At 35.6% G+C, this 22979-nt stretch overlaps 1 protein-coding gene across 1 annotated transcript in view; it reads left to right on the top strand.

The window, feature by feature from the left end:
• IQUB (IQ motif and ubiquitin domain containing) overlaps nucleotides 1-21695 on the top strand; it is a 53006-nt gene extending 31311 nt beyond the window's left edge. The window contains exons 7-12 of the mRNA XM_047094752.1: nucleotides 658-833; nucleotides 9176-9346; nucleotides 12261-12437; nucleotides 16206-16454; nucleotides 17363-17548; nucleotides 21513-21695. Coding sequence (XP_046950708.1) covers nucleotides 658-833; nucleotides 9176-9346; nucleotides 12261-12437; nucleotides 16206-16454; nucleotides 17363-17548; nucleotides 21513-21695 — 1142 coding nt within the window. The remainder of the gene's footprint in view (nucleotides 1-657; nucleotides 834-9175; nucleotides 9347-12260; nucleotides 12438-16205; nucleotides 16455-17362; nucleotides 17549-21512) is intronic.
• The last annotated feature ends 1284 nt before the right edge of the window (nucleotides 21696-22979 follow it).

The following is a 22979-nucleotide window of genomic DNA, read 5'->3' as shown; positions in this document are numbered from 1 at the left end:
ACTCTACCCACTGAGCCAGCCAGGAGCCCCAGCAAGTATACTCCTTAATCCCTATCACCTGTTTAATCTATCCCCCCGCCCCCCACCCCTCTGGTAACCATCAGTTTGTTCTTTATAGTTAAGAGTCTGTATCTTGGCTTGCCTCTCTCTGTCTCTCTGTCTCTCTCTCTCTGTGTCTCTCTCTTTTTTTTTCTTCTTTGCTTGTTTGTTTTGTTTCTTAAATTCCGCATATGAGTGAGGTCATATGGTATTTGTCTTTCTCTGACTGACTTATTTTGCTTAGGTAGCAAAACCAGGTATTCTCCTGAAAGATCTGAGTATCAGTACATGTTCATGGCTGCTACAAACCCAAACCATATATTTTTCAGTACGAGGGAGAGTATGTGCTTACTTGGAGGTGTAATTTGACATTATCTGGGCTGATTTCCTTTGGCTTCTCTTTATTTGACTTTAATTTTATTGCTTTAAGTTTCTCAGCTTCCATTTCATCCTACTTTTTCATATGTCAGGTGTACAATGTGAATGATAATGTTCATGTATAATTTTATTTAAATTGATACAAAAATAAAATACTGTTTGTCAGGATGTGATGGTAAAAAATTTTCTGAAAGATGTGGGATTTTAAAAACTCAAGAGTCTTTCATGTTATTCCTTTAGTCTGGCGGCAAGAAGAACTTGCACGCATTAACCAATCTTTCACTGGGGCTGAAAGGAAAGCTGCTTTGTGTGAACTTCTGGAAAAAGAGACCCAGATAATTGCTTCCATTGGGAGGCATAGATACATTGCATATACGGCAAACCAGGAAGCACTGATACAAGCTTTTTTGGATAAGGTTAGTAAAGTAACAATTATTTAAATAAGAATGAATCCTGAGTTTAAAAATGTAGAATAATGAACTAAAGAAGAGACTGACGTTGTACGAATTTTCATGTTTAAATTTTCTGTTTTTTTTTTCTTTTTTCTGATACAGCTTTAGATTTTTAACTGTGGCCTAGAATAACAATTGACAATTAACATGAAATTAATATGTTCTTAACTAAAAAGTTTAGGCCATGAAGGAAAAAATAAAGCTACCTTCCTCATGACTCTGTTCATTTAGATTTAGGCTGGCTACAGAAGTTAGATCAATTACACACCCTGATGAAATGTAGAGTGACTGAAGTCACAGAATGTCTGGGTTTGGGATGCCTCATAGTAAGCAACCTGGGGAAAAGAGCTATAGATGAGTGTTTTTGCTTTTGCTCACCAGGTCATTAACTGACTGGAAGTTTCTGACCAAAAATGTATATGATTGTTGAAAACCATGAAAACATACAATTAAGGGAAAAACTAATTATCTTTTTGTGTTGCAACTGCCTGTTCTGTTTGATATTGATTGCATAGCCTGTTTCCATAGTGACCAGTCTCCTTTTGTAAATCTGATCTTTCCAAACAATTAAAAGCCAATCCAGCCACAAGAAGAAAGGGGATAGCGTTCTTCTAGATCTTTGCCTATAGTGATTCTAGTTGTATGATTCTTGTTACTTGAGAACATTCTTTTTTAAATACCATATTTTTTGATACTCTAAATGCCCTCTTCTCATTTTACTAATACACTCTCCTTTGATCTCAATTTTTCTTGTGGCTTTAACTACTACCTACATCCTGGAACTCCCTGCAGGTCCAGACCAGACCTCTCTTAGGAGCTTTAGAATCATGTATCCAAATGTATTACAACTTGCCTATTGTAATTGCTTTTGGGTGTCCCAACAGTACACCTTAAATTGACATGTCAACACTGAAATTGTACCATCTCACCATTCCCTGGTCCCGCATCTCCAAACAGATGCTGTTCTGTAGCACTCACATCATTATTCTTTATGAATGTTTCATCATCTGCTCAGTTGCTGAAGACACCTGGGCATCATCCTTGGCATCCCATCCAGCCACCAACCAGTTTGTTCTGCTACTTTAATAATCGTCTCAATTCTTTACTTCCTTTTCAAACCCACTACTACTGTCTACAGGGAAATGGCTCTGCCATGGCACCCTGATGCCCTTGCATGAATCCAAACATGCCAGGTAGGCAAAGACTTGAACCACAGCGAATCTGAATCTTGGTGGAATGTCTTGTGATCCTGCTGGAAATTGAAAGGATGGGAGGCTTCTGAAGAGACGCTATGGAGCAGCTCCTCTCTTTGCTTTCCTATGTCCCCTGGGAGGCTGTCATGAGCCAGGCCTTGTCTTGTGTGTGTGTGAGATTGACAGTGACTTATCTGATTGTGTATTTCCTTCTCATTTGGACTACTTCATGTCTCCAAATTAGGCTCTCAGCCTCCAGTCTCACTTCATAGTTCCCTCCTCTGTCATCCATCCCACGGCCATAGTGACCTCACTAAACACATCTCTGCCGCTGCCCCTCCTTACTGCCCCTCAGGGATTTTCACAATTGATACTCAGCACACCTCACCTGCTGGTATCTCACTGTCATCTCTCCTTGCAAACTACAGCCACACCGCTCCAGCTATGTTCGGTTACTTGCGCGTCCTCAGAAAGATCATGTGCTCTGCATGCTTGTGCATCCAGTGTTGTCTCTACATGGAGCATCCTTTACCTCCTTCATTGGTAGCTAGTTATACATCCTTCAAAACAAGCTCAGATACCCCTTCTTCCAGAAAGGACCTACTGATCCTCCTGCTTTAGCCTGTACTATATGCTTTCATGAGACCCTGTTTCACTTCTTAGTAAATAGTGGTCAATTTTTAAAATTTTTTTAAAGTAAACTTATTTATTTTGAGAGAGCGTGCAAGCAGGGGAGGGGCAGAGAGAGAGGGAGAGCGAAAATCCCAAGGAGGCTCCGTGCTGCCAATGCAGAGCCTGACTTGGAGCTTGATCCCACAAATCGTGAGATCAAGAGTCAGAAGCTTAACAGACTGAGACACAGGTGCCCCCGTAGTGGTCAGTTTTTATTGTATCTATATACATGTCTGAATCATTCCTGGATACTGAGCTTCTTAAGCAAATGCTGTCTTTTATCTCTGTATCTTCATGTTCTAGCATAGTGCATATCACAGAGTATTAATACATGCTTATGGAGGAAGGCAGGAAGGAAAAATAAGGGACAGAAATAATGGTTGTGTAATTTCATATTTCAAGTATTGTCAAGAAATTATACAATGTAGATACTGTCACTTCAAATTGTTGAGTATCTTCATTCTAGGAAAGATATGTCTCCCATATGGAAGCATAATATTCATACTTCTCCAGGATCATATTTCAAACTAAACTTATTCCTTTAGCAAGTTACTTTATCTTGAATCCAGCTTCATCACTGGGAACCATATTCCTTATGTGTCTGATTGTTAACCTTACCATTGGGGACAGCATAGACCCAGGGCAACAGGGACCCAGAGTGTTTGAAGGAGCTGGGGGCCTCTGAGGTACAAGGGACAAGGAAGACGAGTGGCATCTACCCTTCCTGATTTGAGGCTGGAGCTTCCACAGGAATTCCTACTTAGGCTTTCTCTGATGCTTTGTTTCCTATGAACTATTTAAAATTCTTATTGTAAATACTTATACAGTGTCTATTCTTATTATGCCTTTATGCACCACCCACCCCTCTCCTCACCCCCTCCAGGCCTCTGCCTAACATTGTATCTAAGCTTTTTTTTTTTGAATTATAAAGCGTGTGAATGTAAGGTCCCAGCATTTCATATTGACTCTGGAGCCACTTAATGACCATTGTTTTCTTATGAAGTGTATGTAGCACTCTATGAAGGTCTTGAAATCTTGCCAAAAAAAGATGAGATAGAGAAATTTTGTTCATAGGATTTTTCACGAAGAAGAAAAATGTGGTCTTTGTTTTTGTTTTTTGTAAAAACTGTTAAGTTATAGTAGAAAGTGTGACCCTGAAAGATCCCGAGTGTAGGAAGAATTGCCAGGAAAGTGGAAATCTTTGACTGTTGCCAGGAGAGAAAAAGAGAAAGCATAGTGAGGAGACAGCTGGGCACAATATGGTTCCTCGTGACTTTTTAGTTATATTATAAAATAAATGAAACATTAAGTGCAAGATAATTTTTTTGGTAAGAGGAGTGAGAATGAGAGAAATGATTGGGCCTTAGTGTCCATACTGATTTAGGGCAGCACACAAAGAGGCAAGACCAGAAGACTGAAGGAACGATGGAAAAAATAGCTATAAGAACTTGTAGAAATCAAGGGAAAGGCTTTTTGTGGATCATAGGTTTTAGAATTTGAGTTCTAAATCTATGGTTACATCAGCTGATGAACCAATTAATCTCACCCGTTCATAGGCTAAGATTTAGAGGAAATGGACATTTTAGCTGATACAAGGGAATTTTACCTCAGTTTTGACCAAAATGTTGTAGAGAGCAAGAAAAACACAACCAGAATGGAACTGCTACACTTGAAGTCAATCCTAGTCCATTACATAGACTAATTAATCCAGTCTTTAAAAATATTAACTAACAGTGACTTTGACATACTTTTAATCTGTTATGGTAAATTATAAAATATTTGTTATTCTAATGCAAATTCATTCAAATCACCTTTTTGTATAGGATGCCATACTAAACATCATGGAAAGCAATTAAGATAGATTTTATAGTTTTCCTTATAAATTCTTATACAATATCCATTCCTCTTTATGCCTGTCTACTTTGCCCCTCACACATGCCGAGCATTGTCTCTAATATTCAGGGGGACACAGTGCTGATTTCAAAAAAGTTGGAGTAACTTATTATCCTACAGTATTTTTGATAACTAAGAAAAAATAGCTTATAATGAATCCCTGAAGCTAGACAAGGTCAGAGTTTTTTCAAATGTCAAAACTAACAACGAGAGCCATAATGCTGATTTTCAGGTCCACGTTTAGCACTATAACACATAGATATATAAAAAAATATTTACTTTACTATAATTTGGAAATAACTTTCAACAATAGAATTTTATGTTTGGTTTTAGTTTAACTTCACTGTATCTAAATATTATGTGGTTTATTGAACTAATATTTTTAATCTTCTTATCATGGACATAGACATTAAACCAATCAGGTATTATGGATTCTATACTAAGCCTTCATTCTCCATAAAAGGCTTAATCTAAAGATTTTTGAAGTATTAGTTAAATAATTTGTGATTTTAACACCTCAAACATTGACCTCCACAGGTTATCAGAGGTTAAAAACTCACAAGCTGACAGAGGTGAAAAAAAAGCAAGTCAAGAAATTCGAGTGAAAAACCATCGGTCAGTTTCTGATGTATCTTGGGTTCTCTTTACCCAAACTGTGTTAAAGAGACAATTTGAATTTCTAATCTGCAAGAGGTTTTCCCTAGAGTCAAGGCCGTTCCTTTCTTTGATTCGCATACCACTTCTCACAATCACAAGCTACAAAACTGCAATCCTTGCTAGCTGTGTCATTTAAATGTTTTTCTTTTTCTCCCCCATACTCTGGTGGCCAACAGCTAATGGGATAGGAAAATACAACCGATTTTTGCCTCTCTCTGAGCACCACAGTGCACAGGGGTGTCCTCTGTGTATGAACAAAACCCCTTTGCTGTGTAAAAGGAAAGTTGATCACTACACAGTAGCTTTTGGGGGTTAGGGTTATTCTTAATTTGTGCCCTTGGGGACCCGAGTATTAATTTAGGAGGAAGAAAGCCCTCCTCTCACAGTACAGTCATTTCTTCTCTTTTGTGGGAGCCTGCTGCTCTCAAGGTTTTTGTTATCTCTCCACCTTCCCTTCCTTGAAATGCCTCTTCCTGCTGTTCTTCTGTTTCTCTCCTCCAGAGTCTTCCCTGTCTCATTTGTTGGCAGCTTAATGGAATTTATTACGCTCCTATTTTCTGAAGCAGTTTAAGAGCATGATTGTTGTACGTCTCTTATTATAGCCAAAGCATTCAAAGGAAAAAGGAAATAAGAAAGAGAAATAAGCAAAGATGATGCATTTTCCTGTGTCAGGGTAAAAAAAATACCTTAAGGGCTGAAATCAAAGAAGCTTAGACTTGAATGAAGACCAGGTTGTCAGTGTTGGCAGAAATATATCCAAGTATAAAAACAGCTTCGTCAATAGATTTTTTTTTTTTATATCTTTTAGTACTAACTAGGGAAACTCGAACTTCAAATCTAGGATTCTTTGATTGTGAAGAATCAGTTCCCTTTACTCTGGCTAATTCGTGGTTATTCTTCAGGTTTCACCTTAGATAATATTTTCTTTTCATTAAGTAATTGCTTCATAGCAACCTATGGTTAGTTACCTATTTACCTGTAATCATGACGCAGAATTATCCTGTATTTTAATTACTTGTTTTCCTATCTTTACATATTATGAGATTTGAGAGTTCTTAAAATCAGTATTGTTTACTCTGTACCTAATACATTAATATATAGTAAACACAATCAATATTTGTGGAATGAATGAATGAATGCTGTAGGTCATATCAGATATATAGAAACACATGAGAATTTATTTCTTATAATCTTTTGGGAGAAATAAAATTAACAAAAAAATAATTATAGAACAGTTTAAATTTAATTTCCCTGAGTTATTGAAATAGAGACATGGTGTATTTGTGTGTGTGTGTGTGTGTGCGCGCACACATGTGTTTGTGTGTGTGTTTATGAGTACAATAGGACTTCAGATACTAGTGATTTCATTGGTTCAAAACATATTAGGAATTTTTATGGAAAAGGTAGAGTTTGAGTGAAAAATTGCAGGGTGGGAAGGTGTTGGATGGATGGGTGGATGTTGAATGTATTTGGAAAAAATCTAAGATATTACCAAATCGTACTATATTAGATGGGGCTAAAAACTTGGAGGGGAAGTGGAGTTAAATCAATCTATCAACTGAAATACAATGAAGTAGATGAACTACATATTTCATTAAAAGGTAATTATTGGGGCGTCTGGGTGGCTCAGTCAGTTGAGTGTCTGACTTCGGCTCAGGTCATGATCTCATGGTTCGTGGGTTCGAGCCCCGCGTTGGGCTCTGTGCTGACAGCTCAGAGCCTGGAGCCTGCTTTGGATTCTGTGTCTCCCTCCCTCTCTGCCCCTCCCCTGCTCACACTCTGTCTCTTTCTCTCTCAAAAATAAATAAACGTGAAAAAAAATTTTTTTAAGGTAATTATTACAAGTGAAATAAAAGGATTATACAAGTGAAATAAACCTGCAGAGCAAAAGGTATTGCCCACATTACTAGAAGAAAGGAAATTGCATTTAATAGAGTCATCCTGAAGAAAATGGCATGGCAAGATTAAGACATTAGTTAGACTTTAAAATATCACAATATGAGGGGCACCTGGGTGGCTCAGTCAGGTAAGCATTTGACTTTGGCTCAGGTCATGATTTTACAGTTCCTGAGTTTGAGCCGCGCATTGGGCTGTGTGCTGACAGCTCAGAGCCTGGAGCCTGCTTTGAATTCTGTGTCTCCTCTTTCTCTGCTCCTCCCCTGCTAGCACTCTGTCTCTCCCTCTCTCTCTCTCAAAAATAAATAAAGCTTAAAAAATTTTTACCATATCACAATATGAAACTCAGCCTAAGGTTGCTTATTCCTTAAAAACTTTTAAAAGGAGCTTTGAAACATTTAACTTCAGTAACACTCTGAGGCCTACCCCAAACAAGGCTGTATCTCTTTAAAATAATCTATATATTGTTATTTCTAAGTGATAGTAATTAAATGACAAAATATTTTCTTATTGAGCTATTTCCCTCTTATAATCCTTAATAAATTTTAGCTAATTCTATCAGTCTGCTAATTAGCAGTACATTATTTAATATTAGATATATGCCTTAAGAATATAAATTAATTATAGGGTCGCAGCCTCTCACTTGCTGGACTTAAACTAGAACTGAGAATCTAAAGTTTCTGATGGAGAGTCCTAGCTCTGAACGGCACTTATTCTCGCTTTGATCAGAAAATGCTGCCATTACTTTGAAAGCATCTCAAATATAGTTGTTTTTAGATGGTACTTTTCAGTTTTCAATGTAATTTAGCTAATATGAAATGTAAGAAATTTAAAAGTAATTTAAAACTGTAACTGAAAAACATATTCACCCTTATATTATTTATTTGGCTAGTCTGCATTCCTGATGATTTGTTCCCATACAAGGGCTTCTAATTAAACTTTAAATTATATCAAATCTAAGATTTAAGTGGCTGCAATTATGGCATAAATTAGACTACAGGTCTCCAAAGCATAAATTACCATTTAGTCTACAAAAAATCCAGCATTTGGAGAGTTAATAGTCATGATCAAAATAGGCTTGTTTCTGTTAGATTATAATCAGGGAAAGAAGTTGAGCAGCTTTAATACCATGAAGGAGAAGGGAAAATAGTGAGGTTTCACTGTGAAATTTCTGGGTGAAGGCATCTTTTCGTAAAGTCTCGGTCAGAGGGAAGAGAAGCAGTGGCAAACACAGACTTAATCTTCACTAGCGATTGCACTAGTGTCTCTAGTGTCTCACTCCACCTCCTGAATTCTCAGCCTGGGAGTCCACAGATGAGCTTCAGGGCAGGTGAACTCCGTCTTTAACCCTCAGCTCATGAGGTCAGCTAGGTTGGGAGGCACCAAGGCTGAATTGGGAATAGAGAGTGAGAATCTTAGCCATCATCATCAGGGAGGTAGGGATCACTGCTGAGATAGCTAAATATAGTTGCTCAACTATGGACATCTGTTTTGTGAAGAACTGTGAACTTGTTAGAGATTTATGTTTATAGGAAACGAGACCATAACTCACAGAAGTCCCGTTTTGCTGTGTCCTTAGTTCTGGCGCACTGAGGATTGTAACAATTGCTCCACAAAAGTTTCTTCAATTGACAAAGCATGATCAAGACACATTTTTATAACTCAGTGTAATTGAAACAAGCAGATCACTTTTTTTAACATTAAAAATAGCATGCCTTTTTCCAAGGGTAATGAGTTATTCCATATACCCATTCAGCCATTCAACAAACTAGTTAGTACAAATTAGTACCAAATTCTGAATCCTGTAGAAATGCTTGCGCTTCCACAGGCTAAATAGCTCATTCGTACTTTTTTTCCTAAAATGCTTTATTTTCCCATGGTCTACAAATTCTGCAATTATTCATAAAGCACATGATATTAAGTTAGCTTTTAGTAGAAATTATTTTTTAACCTTTAATTATAACTGATAATTATAAACATATTATTATTTTTAAGTGTTCAGCTCCAAAGGTATGGAGAACATTTAGCGGCAAAATAATTGAGATGGATACACAGTTCACCATCAGAGCCAGAGAGCTGCAGAACATCTATAAATGCATAATGCTGAAAAATATCTCTCAAGATGAAAGACTGGATGTACTCCTAACACTTAAACATACTGTGAAGGTACATTAACTTTCTCGTAGTTTTGAGGTATCACTATCAATATTGGTATCACTATTGGTATTACTATCAATAAAAAAATGAATACTAAAATAAGCTGTTTTGTATTAATGGTAAAGATGACTAATCAGTGTCTATATATATAAATTTGTTTTGTCAACAGCTATATTGTTTTGGTGTCGTTTGGGGAGGATGTGTTTTCTGCATTAATATTTATCTAAAAGTTCTTAAACTATATATTACGATACATAGAAGTATGCACAATGGATAATCTAAATGGAAATAAATACCCATTTCTATGTGATGGATGCAAATATATGCAAGTATATATATAGCATGAGATTAATACTCAGTTCACTAAAACAGCAATTTCTATATATTTTGACACTTTTCTTTTTTTAAAATTTTTTTAACGTTTATTTATTTTTGAGACAGAGAGAGACAGAGCATGAACGGGGGAGGAGCAGAGAGAGAGGGAGACACAGAATCGGAACCAGGCTTCAGGCTCTGGGCCATCAGCCCAGAGCCCGACGCGGGGCTCGAACTCACGGACCGTGAGATCGTGACCTGAGCTGAAGTCGGACGCTTAACCGACTGAGCCACCCAGGCGCCCCTATTTTGACACTTTTCAATAAAAATTTTATTTTTAGCAATTTTAAAGCAGGATGAGAATATATTTTTTTCTCATCATTTATTAATTTAAGACACATTAAGCAATTGAGGAAATGGTTCGTGTTGAGCACTAAGTCTGGATAGATCTCTTACATGTCCCTCCATCTTGAGAACAGAGGCATTGACTCAATGAGGCACTGACTGCTTTTGTTCTGGATTACGTTTTTAAAGATGTTTGTGTAGTGACTAACATTGGAAGATAGAGATAGTTAGGAAGAAAGGGAGAATCAGTAGGTCCAGAGGTAGGAAATAAGCATGATGTATGTAATGGGCGGTGAAAAGGCCAGATTAGAAAAAAAGAGAATGCAGGTAGGGAATACAGTAGAAATCCTCCTAACTAACGAATTTAGGAACATTTTTTGGTTAATAATAAAATATTATTTGATAATAATAATAATAAATTAATAAAATAATAAAAAAAGAAAACCAAACAAAAACAGAGAATAGGCTTATAAAAATAAATTGTGCATATCTTAAACAGTATGTTTAACCTATATATGTACATGTATATTTATTTAACAATATTTTATTGGAGGATTAAGGCCTTTAAACATGACTCAAATTCTGGCTCTATTCATTATGGCTGTACAACCTTAGATAAGTTATTTAATATTTCTGAAAATCAGTTTCATCATTTGTAAAATTAGTTGCATTGAGGATATAGATATATATGTGTATATAATCTATGTGCATTTATAAAGTATAAATAAAATATAATCTGTATTATCTCACTGCTTATGAATAGGGAGCCCTCCAAAATTTATTTAAAAAATTTTTTAATGTTTATTTTTGAGAGGGAGAGAGAGACAGAGTGTGAAGCAAGGGAGAGGTAGGGAGAGAGGGAGACAGAATCTGAAGCAGGCTCAGAATCTGAGCTGCAGCACAGAGCCCGACATGGGGCTTGAACTCACAAACCGTGAGATCATGACCTGAGCTGAGGTCAGACACCTAACTGACTGAGCCACCCAGGTGCCCCAATAATGGGTATTATTTTGATGACAATTACTAAGAGAGGCCAGTGAATCTTAAACTTGAGTACACATTAGAAGCATCCGAAGAACTTGAGAGAGTGAGATGCATAGAGACAGAGAAAGAGAGATTGAAAGAGAGAGAATATGAAAATAAATGAATAAGGAATGATACCTAGGCACAATTTCAGAGAAGTTAAATTAGATCCTCAAGTGTTAGGGCAATCTTAAAACCTTTAAAAATCTCTCCCGGGTCATTCTAATATGCTTTCAGGGCCAAGGACCCTGATCTAGACTCTTGTGTTAGCTATATTAAATATGTATTAAAAAGTATAGGAGAATATTATTTTATAGTTACAGATGTCACATTCTGACTCCTTCATTCAAACTGTGTTTTAGTCCTCTCTTGGGCAGTTGGAGCAACTTACTTCTATTCTACTGCTCATAAATCCTGCCTTAATCACTTAACCCCTACGTGGGGCTTTCTTATTCAACCACACTCATTTCTGTGATTTTATTAAAAATTATTATGAATTATACAGATTTGCAGAAGAAATACATGAAATATATGTGTACAATTTAACAAATATGAAGTCACCAACCACATAACCACTCTCTGACCCAAAACAGGACATTGCCAACATTGCCAAGTATCCCCTGTCTCTTCATAATCCCAGTTCACCCTCTTATCCCCTAGAAGTAACTGCCATATTGACTTTCACAGTAGTCATCTCCTTGATATTCTTTATAGTTTTACCATCTCTCTATATCCTTAAATAATATAGCTTGGTGTTGCTTATTTTGGAATTCATTTAAGTGGAATAATGTTGTATTGTTCTGTGTCTTACTGCTTTCACTCAACATTACTTTTTTAAGATTTAAGCTTGTTATTGTATATAGCTATAGTTTATTCATTTCCATACATATAATAATATTCTTTCAATATGTGCATTGTATGAATAAGTCGTCACTTATTTATGTCATCAATTGATTTATGGATATTTTCTTGTTTCTAATTTTGTGCTACTGTGAACAATGACTTTACATGCACATTTCTCTACTCTTAAGAGGAGAATTGCTGGGTTGTAGATTATGCATATCTGAAGCTCTACTAGATAATGTGAAAATTTTTTCAAAATTAGTTGTACCAATTTTTACTCCTGCTAGTTTCTTTTGCAATTTCTTTCTTTTGGAATCTAGTTTCAGTTTGTTTGGTGGTAATTTTGAAAGCTAACAGTGATTTTGAAAATTCTATGCTGAATATGTGTTTTGTATAGGAACATGAATGTAAACTGACTCAGGAAATTCTAGAATTGATTGACAGAGAGGTTGACCTTATGATGAGAGGTGTCAAACATCATAATCTTGAAGGGCTCAGAAAAAGAATCGCAACACTCTTTTTTCATTACATCAAAACACCTCTATTTAATCCAGAAGTTGCAAGACACCTTAAGGTACTCTACTTTTTTTCCTGTATTCCTTCCTCAAAATTCTAAAATGTGCTGTAGTAAATTGAAGTATATTAAAATTTTGCCTTAATGCATTACTTGGAGTCCATGTGGAAGACCATCTTATTGGTGACATCTCTTTTGAATGATTGTTTTTTATGTTAACAAATTAATCACTTAACTTTAGTGTCTGTATTTTCAACCTTGAATTCTTCCCTACTCTCTGAACCAAATTGAATATTGTATTATGTTGAATGCATTATGATCTCTTTCACACCTTCGTGCTTTTGAACACACTTAGTTCTACCTGGAATCCTGTCCCCTACTTACTCTGCTAACTCCTGTTCATTTTCTGACATTTAATTCATGGGTCCCCTCTTGCATCAGGCCTTGGAGAGAGTTCAAGTCTTCATTTCTGAGATTCTACACATACTTTGTTTGTGTTGCCTTCTAATACTTATTGCTTAGTCATAGTTATTACTGAACAGATCCATATAGGTATCCTGATAGAACTTCAAATGTAACATGTATTTGAATGAAACTACCTTTTCCAACTCCAAAATGCTTAAGTTTCTATGAAGATTTTGCTATCTAGCGCCAAGGTAAGTATCTCATTGCCTTCTTACTGTGTCAAACGACTTAAAACACTTTTGGTGCGGTTTGGAAGGGAGCGGTTTACTGAAGAATTCTAAATGGTGTTTTATTCTAATGACTATATTTATAGTAATAAGTAAATATATACAGTATTAAGAAGCTGGCTAAATATCTATTTTGCTTTTTTGATATAAAATCTCAATATTTGGTCAAAACTTTTAGAAAAATAAAATTACTTAATTTTTACATTCTTTCTTTTTTAATGGATTTTTAAAACTTAATTGTATTGCAAGAGTATTAAGATACAACAAAAGTCAGGGATGCCTGGCTGGTTCGGTCGATAGAACATGCGATTCTTGATCTCAGGCTTATACATTGGAGCCTCATGTTGGGTACAAAGATTACTTAAAAATAAAATCTTAAAAGAATATACATAAAAAAAGTCCAAGAGAAAAGTTGCCCATTATGTTATTTCTTATTCAAATTAATGTTTTATTTCCCCAGGGTAACTTCTAGTCCTTCTCTATAGACTTATCTCAGCTTTTATATTTTTACAATAATAGAATTTAATATTCTACACGTTCATCTAACATACCATTTTATTCAGTTTTTAAATTTACCGTTGGTCAGATTTACTATTTGGGGGTCAGTTTTGACAAATACAGAGTCATGTAATCAATACCTAACCCAGAGTGTCGTATAAGTGGAATCCTACTGTATGTAGCTTTTTGACACTGGCCTCCTTCATTCAGCATACTGCCTTCGATATTCACCCATGTTTTTGAACGTATCCTTAGTGTTGTTATACCTGAGTAACACTTTTGTTGTCTGAATGTAGTAGAGCTTGTTTATCCATTCACAGTTGTAGGATATTGAATTGTTTGTTAGAGTTTTGGACTTTTGTGAGTAAAATCGCTAAAAACACTTGCTTGTGAGTTTTTGTGTAAATTGATTGTTTGGGGTTAAATACCTGGGAAGTAGAATTTTTTTGAGTCATCTGGGAAATGCACATTTACCTTTGTAAGAGATGGCCAGCCTTTTTTCCGCACTGGTTGTGCCATGTTTCATCCCCATCTATAATGTGTGACATTCCCATTGTTCAGCATCCTTGCCAGCAGCTGGTAGTGCCAGTGTTTATTTTAATTCTGGAATTCTAATAAATGTGTAGTAGTATCCCATTATATTTTAATCTGTGATTTCCTAATGAATATAATATTAAGCATCTTTTCATGCACTTTTTTTTTGCCATCCATCTATAACTTTTTGGTGAAGTATCTGCACGTATCTTTTGCCGCCACCCCTTTTTCAAAATTGAGTCATTTGTTTTATCATTACTGAATTTTGAGAATTCTTTGCTTATTTTACATATAAATCCTTTGTAAGATACATGATTTGCAAATATTGGCCCTCTGTCTGTGGCTTGTCTTTTCATTCTCTTAACAGTATCCTTAGCAGAAAAGATGTTTTTATTTTTATAAAGTTGAATTTATGCATTTTAAAAATGGATCATGCCTTTAGCATTTATTTTGTAGTTATAAAATCTTTCTGGAAGAATTAATATTGTTAAAATATCCATACTACCCCCTCCCACACACAAAATGTACATACTACACGAAGTGATCTACAGATTCAATGCAATCCCTATCAAGATTCCAATAGTATTTTTCATAGAACGAGAAAAAAATCCTAAAATTTGTATGGAACCGCAAAAGATCCTGTATAACTAAAGCAATTTTGAGAAAGAAGAACAAAGCTGGAAGCATCATGCTTTCTGATTTCAAACTATATTCCCAAGCTATAGTTCAGACAGTATGGTACTGACATAAAAACAGACACAGAGATCAATGCTACAAAATAGAAAGCCCAGAAATACACCCACAAAGGAACTAAGGACACACAATGGAGAAAAGATAGACTCTTTATTAAATGGTGTTGAAAAAACTAGATAGCCACCTGCAAAAAAAAAAAAAAAATCAACCTTTATCTCACACACATACAAAAATCAACCCAAAATAAAGATTTAAATATAAGACCTGAAACCGTAAAGTTATTAGAAGGAAGTATAGAGAAAATGTTGTTGACATTGGTCTTAGCAACAGTTTTTTTAGTCATGACATCGAAAGCAAAAATAGACAACTGGGATTGCATCAAACTGAAAAGCTTTTGCATAGAAAGGAAACAATCAACAAAATGAAAGGCAATGTACAGAATGGGAGAAGATATTTGCATACCATATATCTGATGAGTTAATATCCAAAAAAAGGAACTTATACAACTCAATAGCAAATTCATATTAACCCAATTTAAAAATGGGCAAAGACTTGAGTAGACATTTTCTCAAACAAGACATACAAATGGCAACACATACATGAAAAAGTGCCCCACATCACTAATTATCAGTGAAGTACAAAGCAAAACCACAGTAAGATATTCAGCTCACAATTTTGGAATGGCTGTTATCAAGAAGACAAAAGATAGCAAGTGTTGGCAAGGATATGGAGAAAGGGAACCTTTGTGCACTGTCCTTTGAAATTAAATTGGTACATCCATCACAGAAGGCAGTGTGGAAGTTCCTCAAAAACTTAAAAATAGAACTATTATATGATGTACAGTTTCAAGTTTTGAATATTGATCATTGAGTCAATCCAAATTTAGCGTTAGGATGAATGAAATAAGAAATACACTTAGTTTAGTGGACTTTCATCTATACATGAATCTAGCCATTGCCTGTAAGATTAATGTAGCATAGCACCAAAAATCTAAATTCTTTTTAAAAATTAAGTGCCACAGCACTTTGAAGTTTTCTTATGATTTTGCAATCTAAAGCCTTCACCTACTAATTTTTTTCTGCCAATTAATTTTTAGGTGTTTTTACCACATGTATCCAAGGGTTGATGAATAATACAGATTTCTTAACATTTTGGCAGGATAAATGAATACTGCTTGAAATTTAAGTTTTGTGTATAATATTAAGTTAAGGGAAAATTTGACTTTAAAAATTAGCCAACTTTTTATCTCATTCTAAGATAAGTTAGTCCTCAGTATTTCTGTTGGTTAGTATTTGGCCTGACTTTTATAACTAACCTACCTTCCTTCCTTCCTTCCTTCCTTCCTTCCTTCCTTCCTTCCTTCCTTCCTTCTTCTCTCTCTTCCTCTCTCTCTCTCTCTTTTATTCTTTAGGTCCCTCAAGACCCATTGAAGTTTTATAAGAAGATTTACTTTTGCCACAGTTGCCAGCTCTATTTGCCTTCCACAGAGTTTGCCGTATCATCCACCTCACACCGCGCATACCGGTGTCGCAACTGCATTAACCTTGACAATGAAACTCGGCAACGAGAATCATTTCTGAAGTACAAATGTTTACTTCAACGGCTCTACTATTCAGAAGCTAATTATGAAGATGATTCTAAAATTGCTTTCCTGATGCAGGTATGATCAGTAAGGGTTGTCAGTCATGGATGAAATTTGTTCGCTGATATTACAGAAAAGATTCCTACTTTCCCACAGAAACCTTTTAAAATAATGGCTCCTTGGGCCATTGGGTGGATGAGTTGGTAAAGCGACCGACTCTTAATTTCGGTCAGGTCTTGATCTCAAGATCCTGAGATCTAACCCCCAGCTCATGCTGGGCATGGAACCTGCTTAAGATTCTCTCTCTCCCTCTCACCCTGCCCGTCCCCCACTCATTCTCTTTCTCTCTCTCTCTCCATCTCTCTCTCTCTCAAAAATTAAAATAAAATAAAAGTACTTTTATCTATGCTTATACTTGGTGACGCTTGCCCCTCTGGCAATTCTAAGTTTATATATGCAGACTTTGTGATAAGAAGTCATTTCAAGACTTTTAGCTAATATGGTTTAAATTGTAAAAGTTTTTAAACAGTTATTTCATTTCCCCCATTTTCCTTATTTTTTTCATTAAAACAACAAAGTCTTTTTAATAACACTAAGCAAATTGCTTACTTTATTAAATCTCAATTTCTTCATTTGTAACATGGAAATAAAGTGACCTACAATAACCCTGAGAATAAGATGATAGTGACAAATTTTGAAAAGCACCAAGTACCATATACATGTAAGGTAAAAGTAGCATACTGGATGAAATATATGCAGCTTTTTCTGGGTTAAAGATGCAGTCATGACTGTGAAACTGATAATGTAGTTTGGGCAGAATGAGCAGAGGTTTGGAGAAAAATAAATTGTAAGAAGCAACTTCATGAATAACGTTTCTCTCTTAAAAATATACTCCTATAATGTATTTCTTCAAGTAATTTAATAATCTTAAAGAAACGTTATATTTAGAAGAAAACATTATTTTTCAAACTTGTTTTGACATGCAGCTAGAAGATATTCAGTACCTGATAGAGAACATCTGGGCATCGCAGTCAGCACTCAGTGCCTGGAATGATCTCCATGATCTGGTCATGGTCAGGTGGGATAAGTCCTTGGAATGGTCCCCCTGGAACTGCATTCTTCTTACCAAAGATGAAAGCATTGCTCATCTCAAGCTAACAAGTATTGAAGAGGTAAGAAAGCAGAGAATTTATTTGGGGAACTCATTTAATCATTGAAAATTTTAGAGATAGTGTGACTGCTTTTTACTACATTCCAAAGATAATTTAAATACTTCCATTGGATTAAGAAACAGACTGGATAACAGTAACAAATATGTGGATGGTGTGTATGGCTGAGATTAAAATTAAAGAAAGCCAAGGCACGGAAAAGGACAAGATAAGAGATCAGAACATCTTACAAGTATCTAAACTGGATATCACTCTCTCTTAATAATAGCAAGTTGAAGCACATAGTTCCATAGTAAATTCCATGCGGACAGAGGTTTTATTTAGCTTATTCATGTCTGTATCTCTTAATACCTACACCAGTGCCTGTCCCAGACTAGGGGTTTACTAAATATTTGTTGAATGAATAAATGAAATAACAGATAGGTATTATGTAACCTAGACTCTGCCTTTCTTTGATTAACCATCATGAGTTTGCCTAAAAAGCACACTAAATTCTCAAATTTTGTTCATAATCTTGTGCTCTAAATGGCAATTATACTGATGGACTATGGTTCTGAGGCTCCAATTTTCATTTTCTCCCAAATGACTAGGAGTGGGGAAAACGCTGTAAAAATTCAATACCATTTAATTTCATTAACTTACAAGATGCAATCTGTAAAACATTTCAATGAACAGAATTGAGTTCATCAGAGAGCTTCATTTACACGAAGCAAGCTTAGGACCCAACAGTTGATAGTGATTCTCTGCCTTCTATTGATTAAATTCCTATACTTTGAATTTCATGCAAAATGTCAGTTAGGAGAAAATAAAGAACTGATTTCAAATATAATAGTCATTTTGAATGGTGCTATTCCCTGCTTGTGTTTTTACTGGGTAGGGGGGAGGGTTTAAAGAGGAGGAACTAGTTAAATTTGTAGTTTTTTTGAATAATTTTCCAGTAGAAGTCAGGCTAAGAAAAATTGCACTCTAGGGATTGAAAGAAAGAGCAGCAGAAATTGAAGCTGTGTTAAATACTGTATTTAGTAAACTAAGCTGCTTCATAAATATGTAATCACTCGAAGCATAGCCAATACTACAATATCATTTCATCTAGGACCTATAGTGGGTTTGAAGTTCATTCCCAAAGCTGGTATTCTACTGTTTCAATTAATCCACACACTTCCTTTGTGTATTTAATCAAATTAGTGCAGTATCCAATTAAATGTTCTATTCACGTGCATTCCTAATTTCTGGATGCCTATAAATTTCTATAAAGAGAGCTAAGGTTCTCAACCAGACAAACTAAAAAAAATGCCTTTTTATGGTTTTGGACTAGGTGTAATCTTTTATTAATATTCAGCTTTCTTTTTTTTTTTTTTTCTTTTTTTTTTTAATTTTTTTTTCAACGTTTTTATTTTTGGGACAGAGAGAGACAGAGCATGAACGGGGGAGGGGCAGAGAGAGAGGGAGACACAGAATCGGAAACAGGCTCCAGGCTCCGAGCCGTCAGCCCAGAGCCTGACGCGGGGCTCGAACTCGCGGACCGCGAGATCGTGACCTGGCTGAAGTCGAACGCTTAACCGACTGCGCCACCCAGGCGCCCCTATTCAGCTTTCTAAAAAGAATAGTTTGCATCTTGCCACAAGTTAAAGTTAAAGCATTTCTAGAATTTCCTTAATGCACAGAGATATTTGCTTTCTCAGTAAGTAAAAAAATACTCAAACGTTAAAATAATCTTGGCCCCCTGTAATCATGACACAAGTTATAGGAAAAGTGTGGAAAAGACTTCTGTTCTCTGAACCGTAAATGAGGCAGAGCAATTTCTCATGGTGCACACGTTGGTCAAAGTAGGAACAACAATGGATGTAAAGTCAGGAGATCTGACGCAGTATGTCCCCATTTCTGTCACTAACAATCTGTAGGACGTTAAGACCTGCCCTCTTTGCTTCACAAATTTTTATAAAGTTTAGCTAAAATCATGGAATCAATACAGAGGATCAGAGCAGCCTTGGTTGAATTCTGGCTCTATCATTTATGAGCTGGGAGAAGTTGAGCAAATTTGTCAATGTCTTAGTGCCTGTTTTCTCATCTATAAAAGGGGATGATATGAAAAGGGAAATAATATAAAAAGGGGATAATATATATTGGATATTTTCCATTTTATATTATTCTTTAAGAGTTGCTAATTGTTCCTTTGCTTGTATGTACCATAATATGCTTATCTCACCTTTAATGATTGTTTTTTTTCTATAAAGGTACTTTGAGAACTTATAAAGATCTGTACATGTATAATTTAATGTTGAATAACAGAAGTGTGTCAGTTGTTTGTTTGTTTTTTTAATGAAGTAAGGACTAAGAAGTGGTTGAACATAGTTAGATCAGTGCAAAGGATGAGTATTTTGCCCTCGTAAATTGGTCTATAAAAAGGAAACTTTAAGCCAGGACACTCCTACATGATACTCTCTGCCAGAATGGTGTGTCCTTTGGCTCTTTTCCTGCAGGCTCTCTTTACATTTGTTTTGACACTATGGAGGGTCTTTAGTGAGGGATGTATTACTTTTAGAAAACAAATTCTAGGAGGAGGTACAAGTAGTGATTTAGTTGAAAAGAAATAATTCAAATAATTAATCTTATTATTAAGATTAATAAAGGAAATGGATGGTATTTATTAATTCAACTAGAATTTTCTTTTGAATGTGCCAGATACAGTGCTAAGTGCTTGGAGAAAAACAAGGATGTGTAATGGACACAATCATTGTTTCTGTTGTATTTAAGGTTTGGTTGGAAATAACAGACTAAGCAATTTATAATGACTTAATTAAATGTGAAGTTAATTTCCTTATCAAACAAGAAGTAAAGTCCAGATGGTGGCTCCACAGTGCTCTCAGAAACCCAAGCCCTCTAACTTTCTCTTCAGCCATCTTTAACCTTTGACTTTCATTCTCATGCTTGTGGAGTCTTAGAGATAAAATAGCTCATTCTCTTAAACAGCTTTCTTGTAAGCTTCATCCAATGGCTTCTATTATATATACATGTATGTATAGTGGCCTGAAACTTGTCACATGGCCACCCCTAGCTAGAATAAAGGCTAGGAGAGCTGAGCACATCACACAATACAAAATAAGGCCCTTCTGCAAAATCAGGCCTCTAAATATGAATAGAAGAAAGAGTGAATATTGGGTTGGCAACTAGCAGTCTGCCACTCTTAGTAGAAAACAGATTATCTTATACTGTGGCAATGCTACATAACAGAGAAAGTTCAAAGTATGCTATAGCTGTGGAGAAACCAGAAGCCTAAACATTAATTAAGAATAAAAATGGAAAGGTACAGAGACTTGATAAAGGCAGAAAGGTTATTTTCTACTTAAAGACAGAAAATGGACTCATGAGGTGGGAATTAAGGTAGTAAAAAGGGTGAGCAAAGGGAGGTTTATATTGTCACAACACCATTGTGATCTTTGTTTTGGACAGGGAGATAAGTACCAGTCTTAGAAAAAAATAATTCAAGTTGGTAATTGTGTGGGTGTTGAAGTACATTTAAAGAGAGAACCAACGTGACAAGATCATAATTCAAAAATATTGATATCTACCTTGTGGTGTTGAGAGACACATATGTGAAAAAAACCCAATTTGAGCCTTTAAGGAGTATTTTTTTTTATCATGGAAAGACTCTTGAGCAAATAGTGAAATTCAAGACAGAATGAACTAAATATTATAATTAAAATATATAAAAGTACTAAGTACCTGCAAGTAAGGAGGAAGGAGGGATTAGTTTGGACTCAGAGGTCAGAGGGAGAGTCAGGAAAGGCCTCAAGTTTACAATGTCATAGGAGCTGAGCCCTGAAAGATATTAGACAAAACTGGGAAGAAATATACTGTGGGCTGAGAGAACTGGTATACAAAACTGAGACATGAAAGTGTTTTTATTTTTTTGCCTGGCAAAATATATCTGTGACATTTAATAGAACTTGATTTTCTTTTCTTTTAGGGATATGAACCCTCGTTTATTCACAAGATCAAACACAAACATATCCTGGCTAAGAACTATTTTTCTCAAATTCCAGTGCTGGCTTCATTTATACTTGATGATGGTGAGATAGATGAGATCAGAAAGAAATATCACTCAGAAACAACACCTAAGATTATAGTGTCCCAGAGACCTAGTCCCTAGAAGATCCAGGAGTGTTTGATGATCAGCACTTTTGTCCACTGCTAATAGAGTAATAAGAGACCACACAATATGGAAATAGAATTTTATCTTTTTATTGATTTTAATTGTTTTTTGTTTCTCATATTATCATAAGTTGTATAAAGATAAAACATCCCTATATAAATGCTTTATTGTTACACAATTAGTGATCAATTGAAATATAGTTTTGTTCCTGAAATTAATGTTTTAAGGTAAAGAGAACATTTTATTCTTCACATTTTTACATTAAAATATTTAAAATCTCAAGTGCACTATATTAAAACCAACAAACAAAACCTAGGCTCAACTTTCAACTCAAGTAATTTATTTTAAGGTAAATGTAGTTATAGAAGAATAGTCAGTATGTGGATGGGAGGAAACATAGAATTCCATTTTTGAAAATCTTTACAGGTAAGACAAAAGATGCTATGTTTTAATACAGTGATGTGAATCTTCACTTTTTATCTTCTACTTTTATCTTCCATCCTTCCTGAAATCCCAGTAAAACAACTGGAATTATTTATAAACAAACAAACAAATAAACGCATTCTATGCTGGAAAACAGGGTAAACGGTAGAACTATCTTTTACTGTGGGAGTAAAACTGCCAGTGGGGCAATGATGAAATTCTGTAGGAAGAATAAACTTGGTTAAATAAACTATAGCAACCCCTTTCCCCAATAAGCCAAAGGAATAACCTTAACCGCATGCATGTCAGACTTACAGTGATGAATAAGAATGTGTGAGTCAGTCTTAAGAGGAGATTGATGGCACACTCAAAATAGGAAAATTCAAGGAGGGTTTATTTACAAAGGGCCTTATTATAAAGTGTGGGCAGTGTGTAGGGAAACTAAAGGAATAGTGCATGAACCCTTGGCCAGTATGAGATAAGCTGTCTCTACCGCTAGTCTCCAATGAGCCTGGGGAGGGAGAGGTCTGAGAACTCAGAGTGTAACGTAGATATATGAGAGGATCAGAAAACAACTGTCAAGGGATGGCCAACCCTAGATGGTCTCAGGAACTGGAGAAATAAATACTCTAATTTCATACTTCTCCCTTCCTCCAGTCTCCTGCTTGCATTTCCCATTTATAGAACCCAGAAGTAAAGCAGGAGAAATAGAAGTCTGTTGGAATAATTCATGCAGCTCTGGGGCAAAGAGTAGAAGAGATAATGGGAAAAGTGGAGCTGGATGACTAAATAGAAGATACCTCGCTAGAGAGAAAGAATTTAAAGTGAAACTCTATAACTCAAGTAGCAGTATTTCTC

Source organism: Lynx rufus, unplaced genomic scaffold, assembly GCF_022079265.1.
Source record: "Lynx rufus isolate CCGP_SWC_20201006 ecotype Redwood Valley unplaced genomic scaffold, mLynRuf1.p SCAF_4, whole genome shotgun sequence".
Taxonomy (NCBI): Eukaryota; Metazoa; Chordata; class Mammalia; order Carnivora; family Felidae; genus Lynx; species Lynx rufus.
The sequence above is the reverse complement of the archived record's forward strand: the minus strand, read 5'-3'. Positions and strand labels throughout refer to the sequence as shown.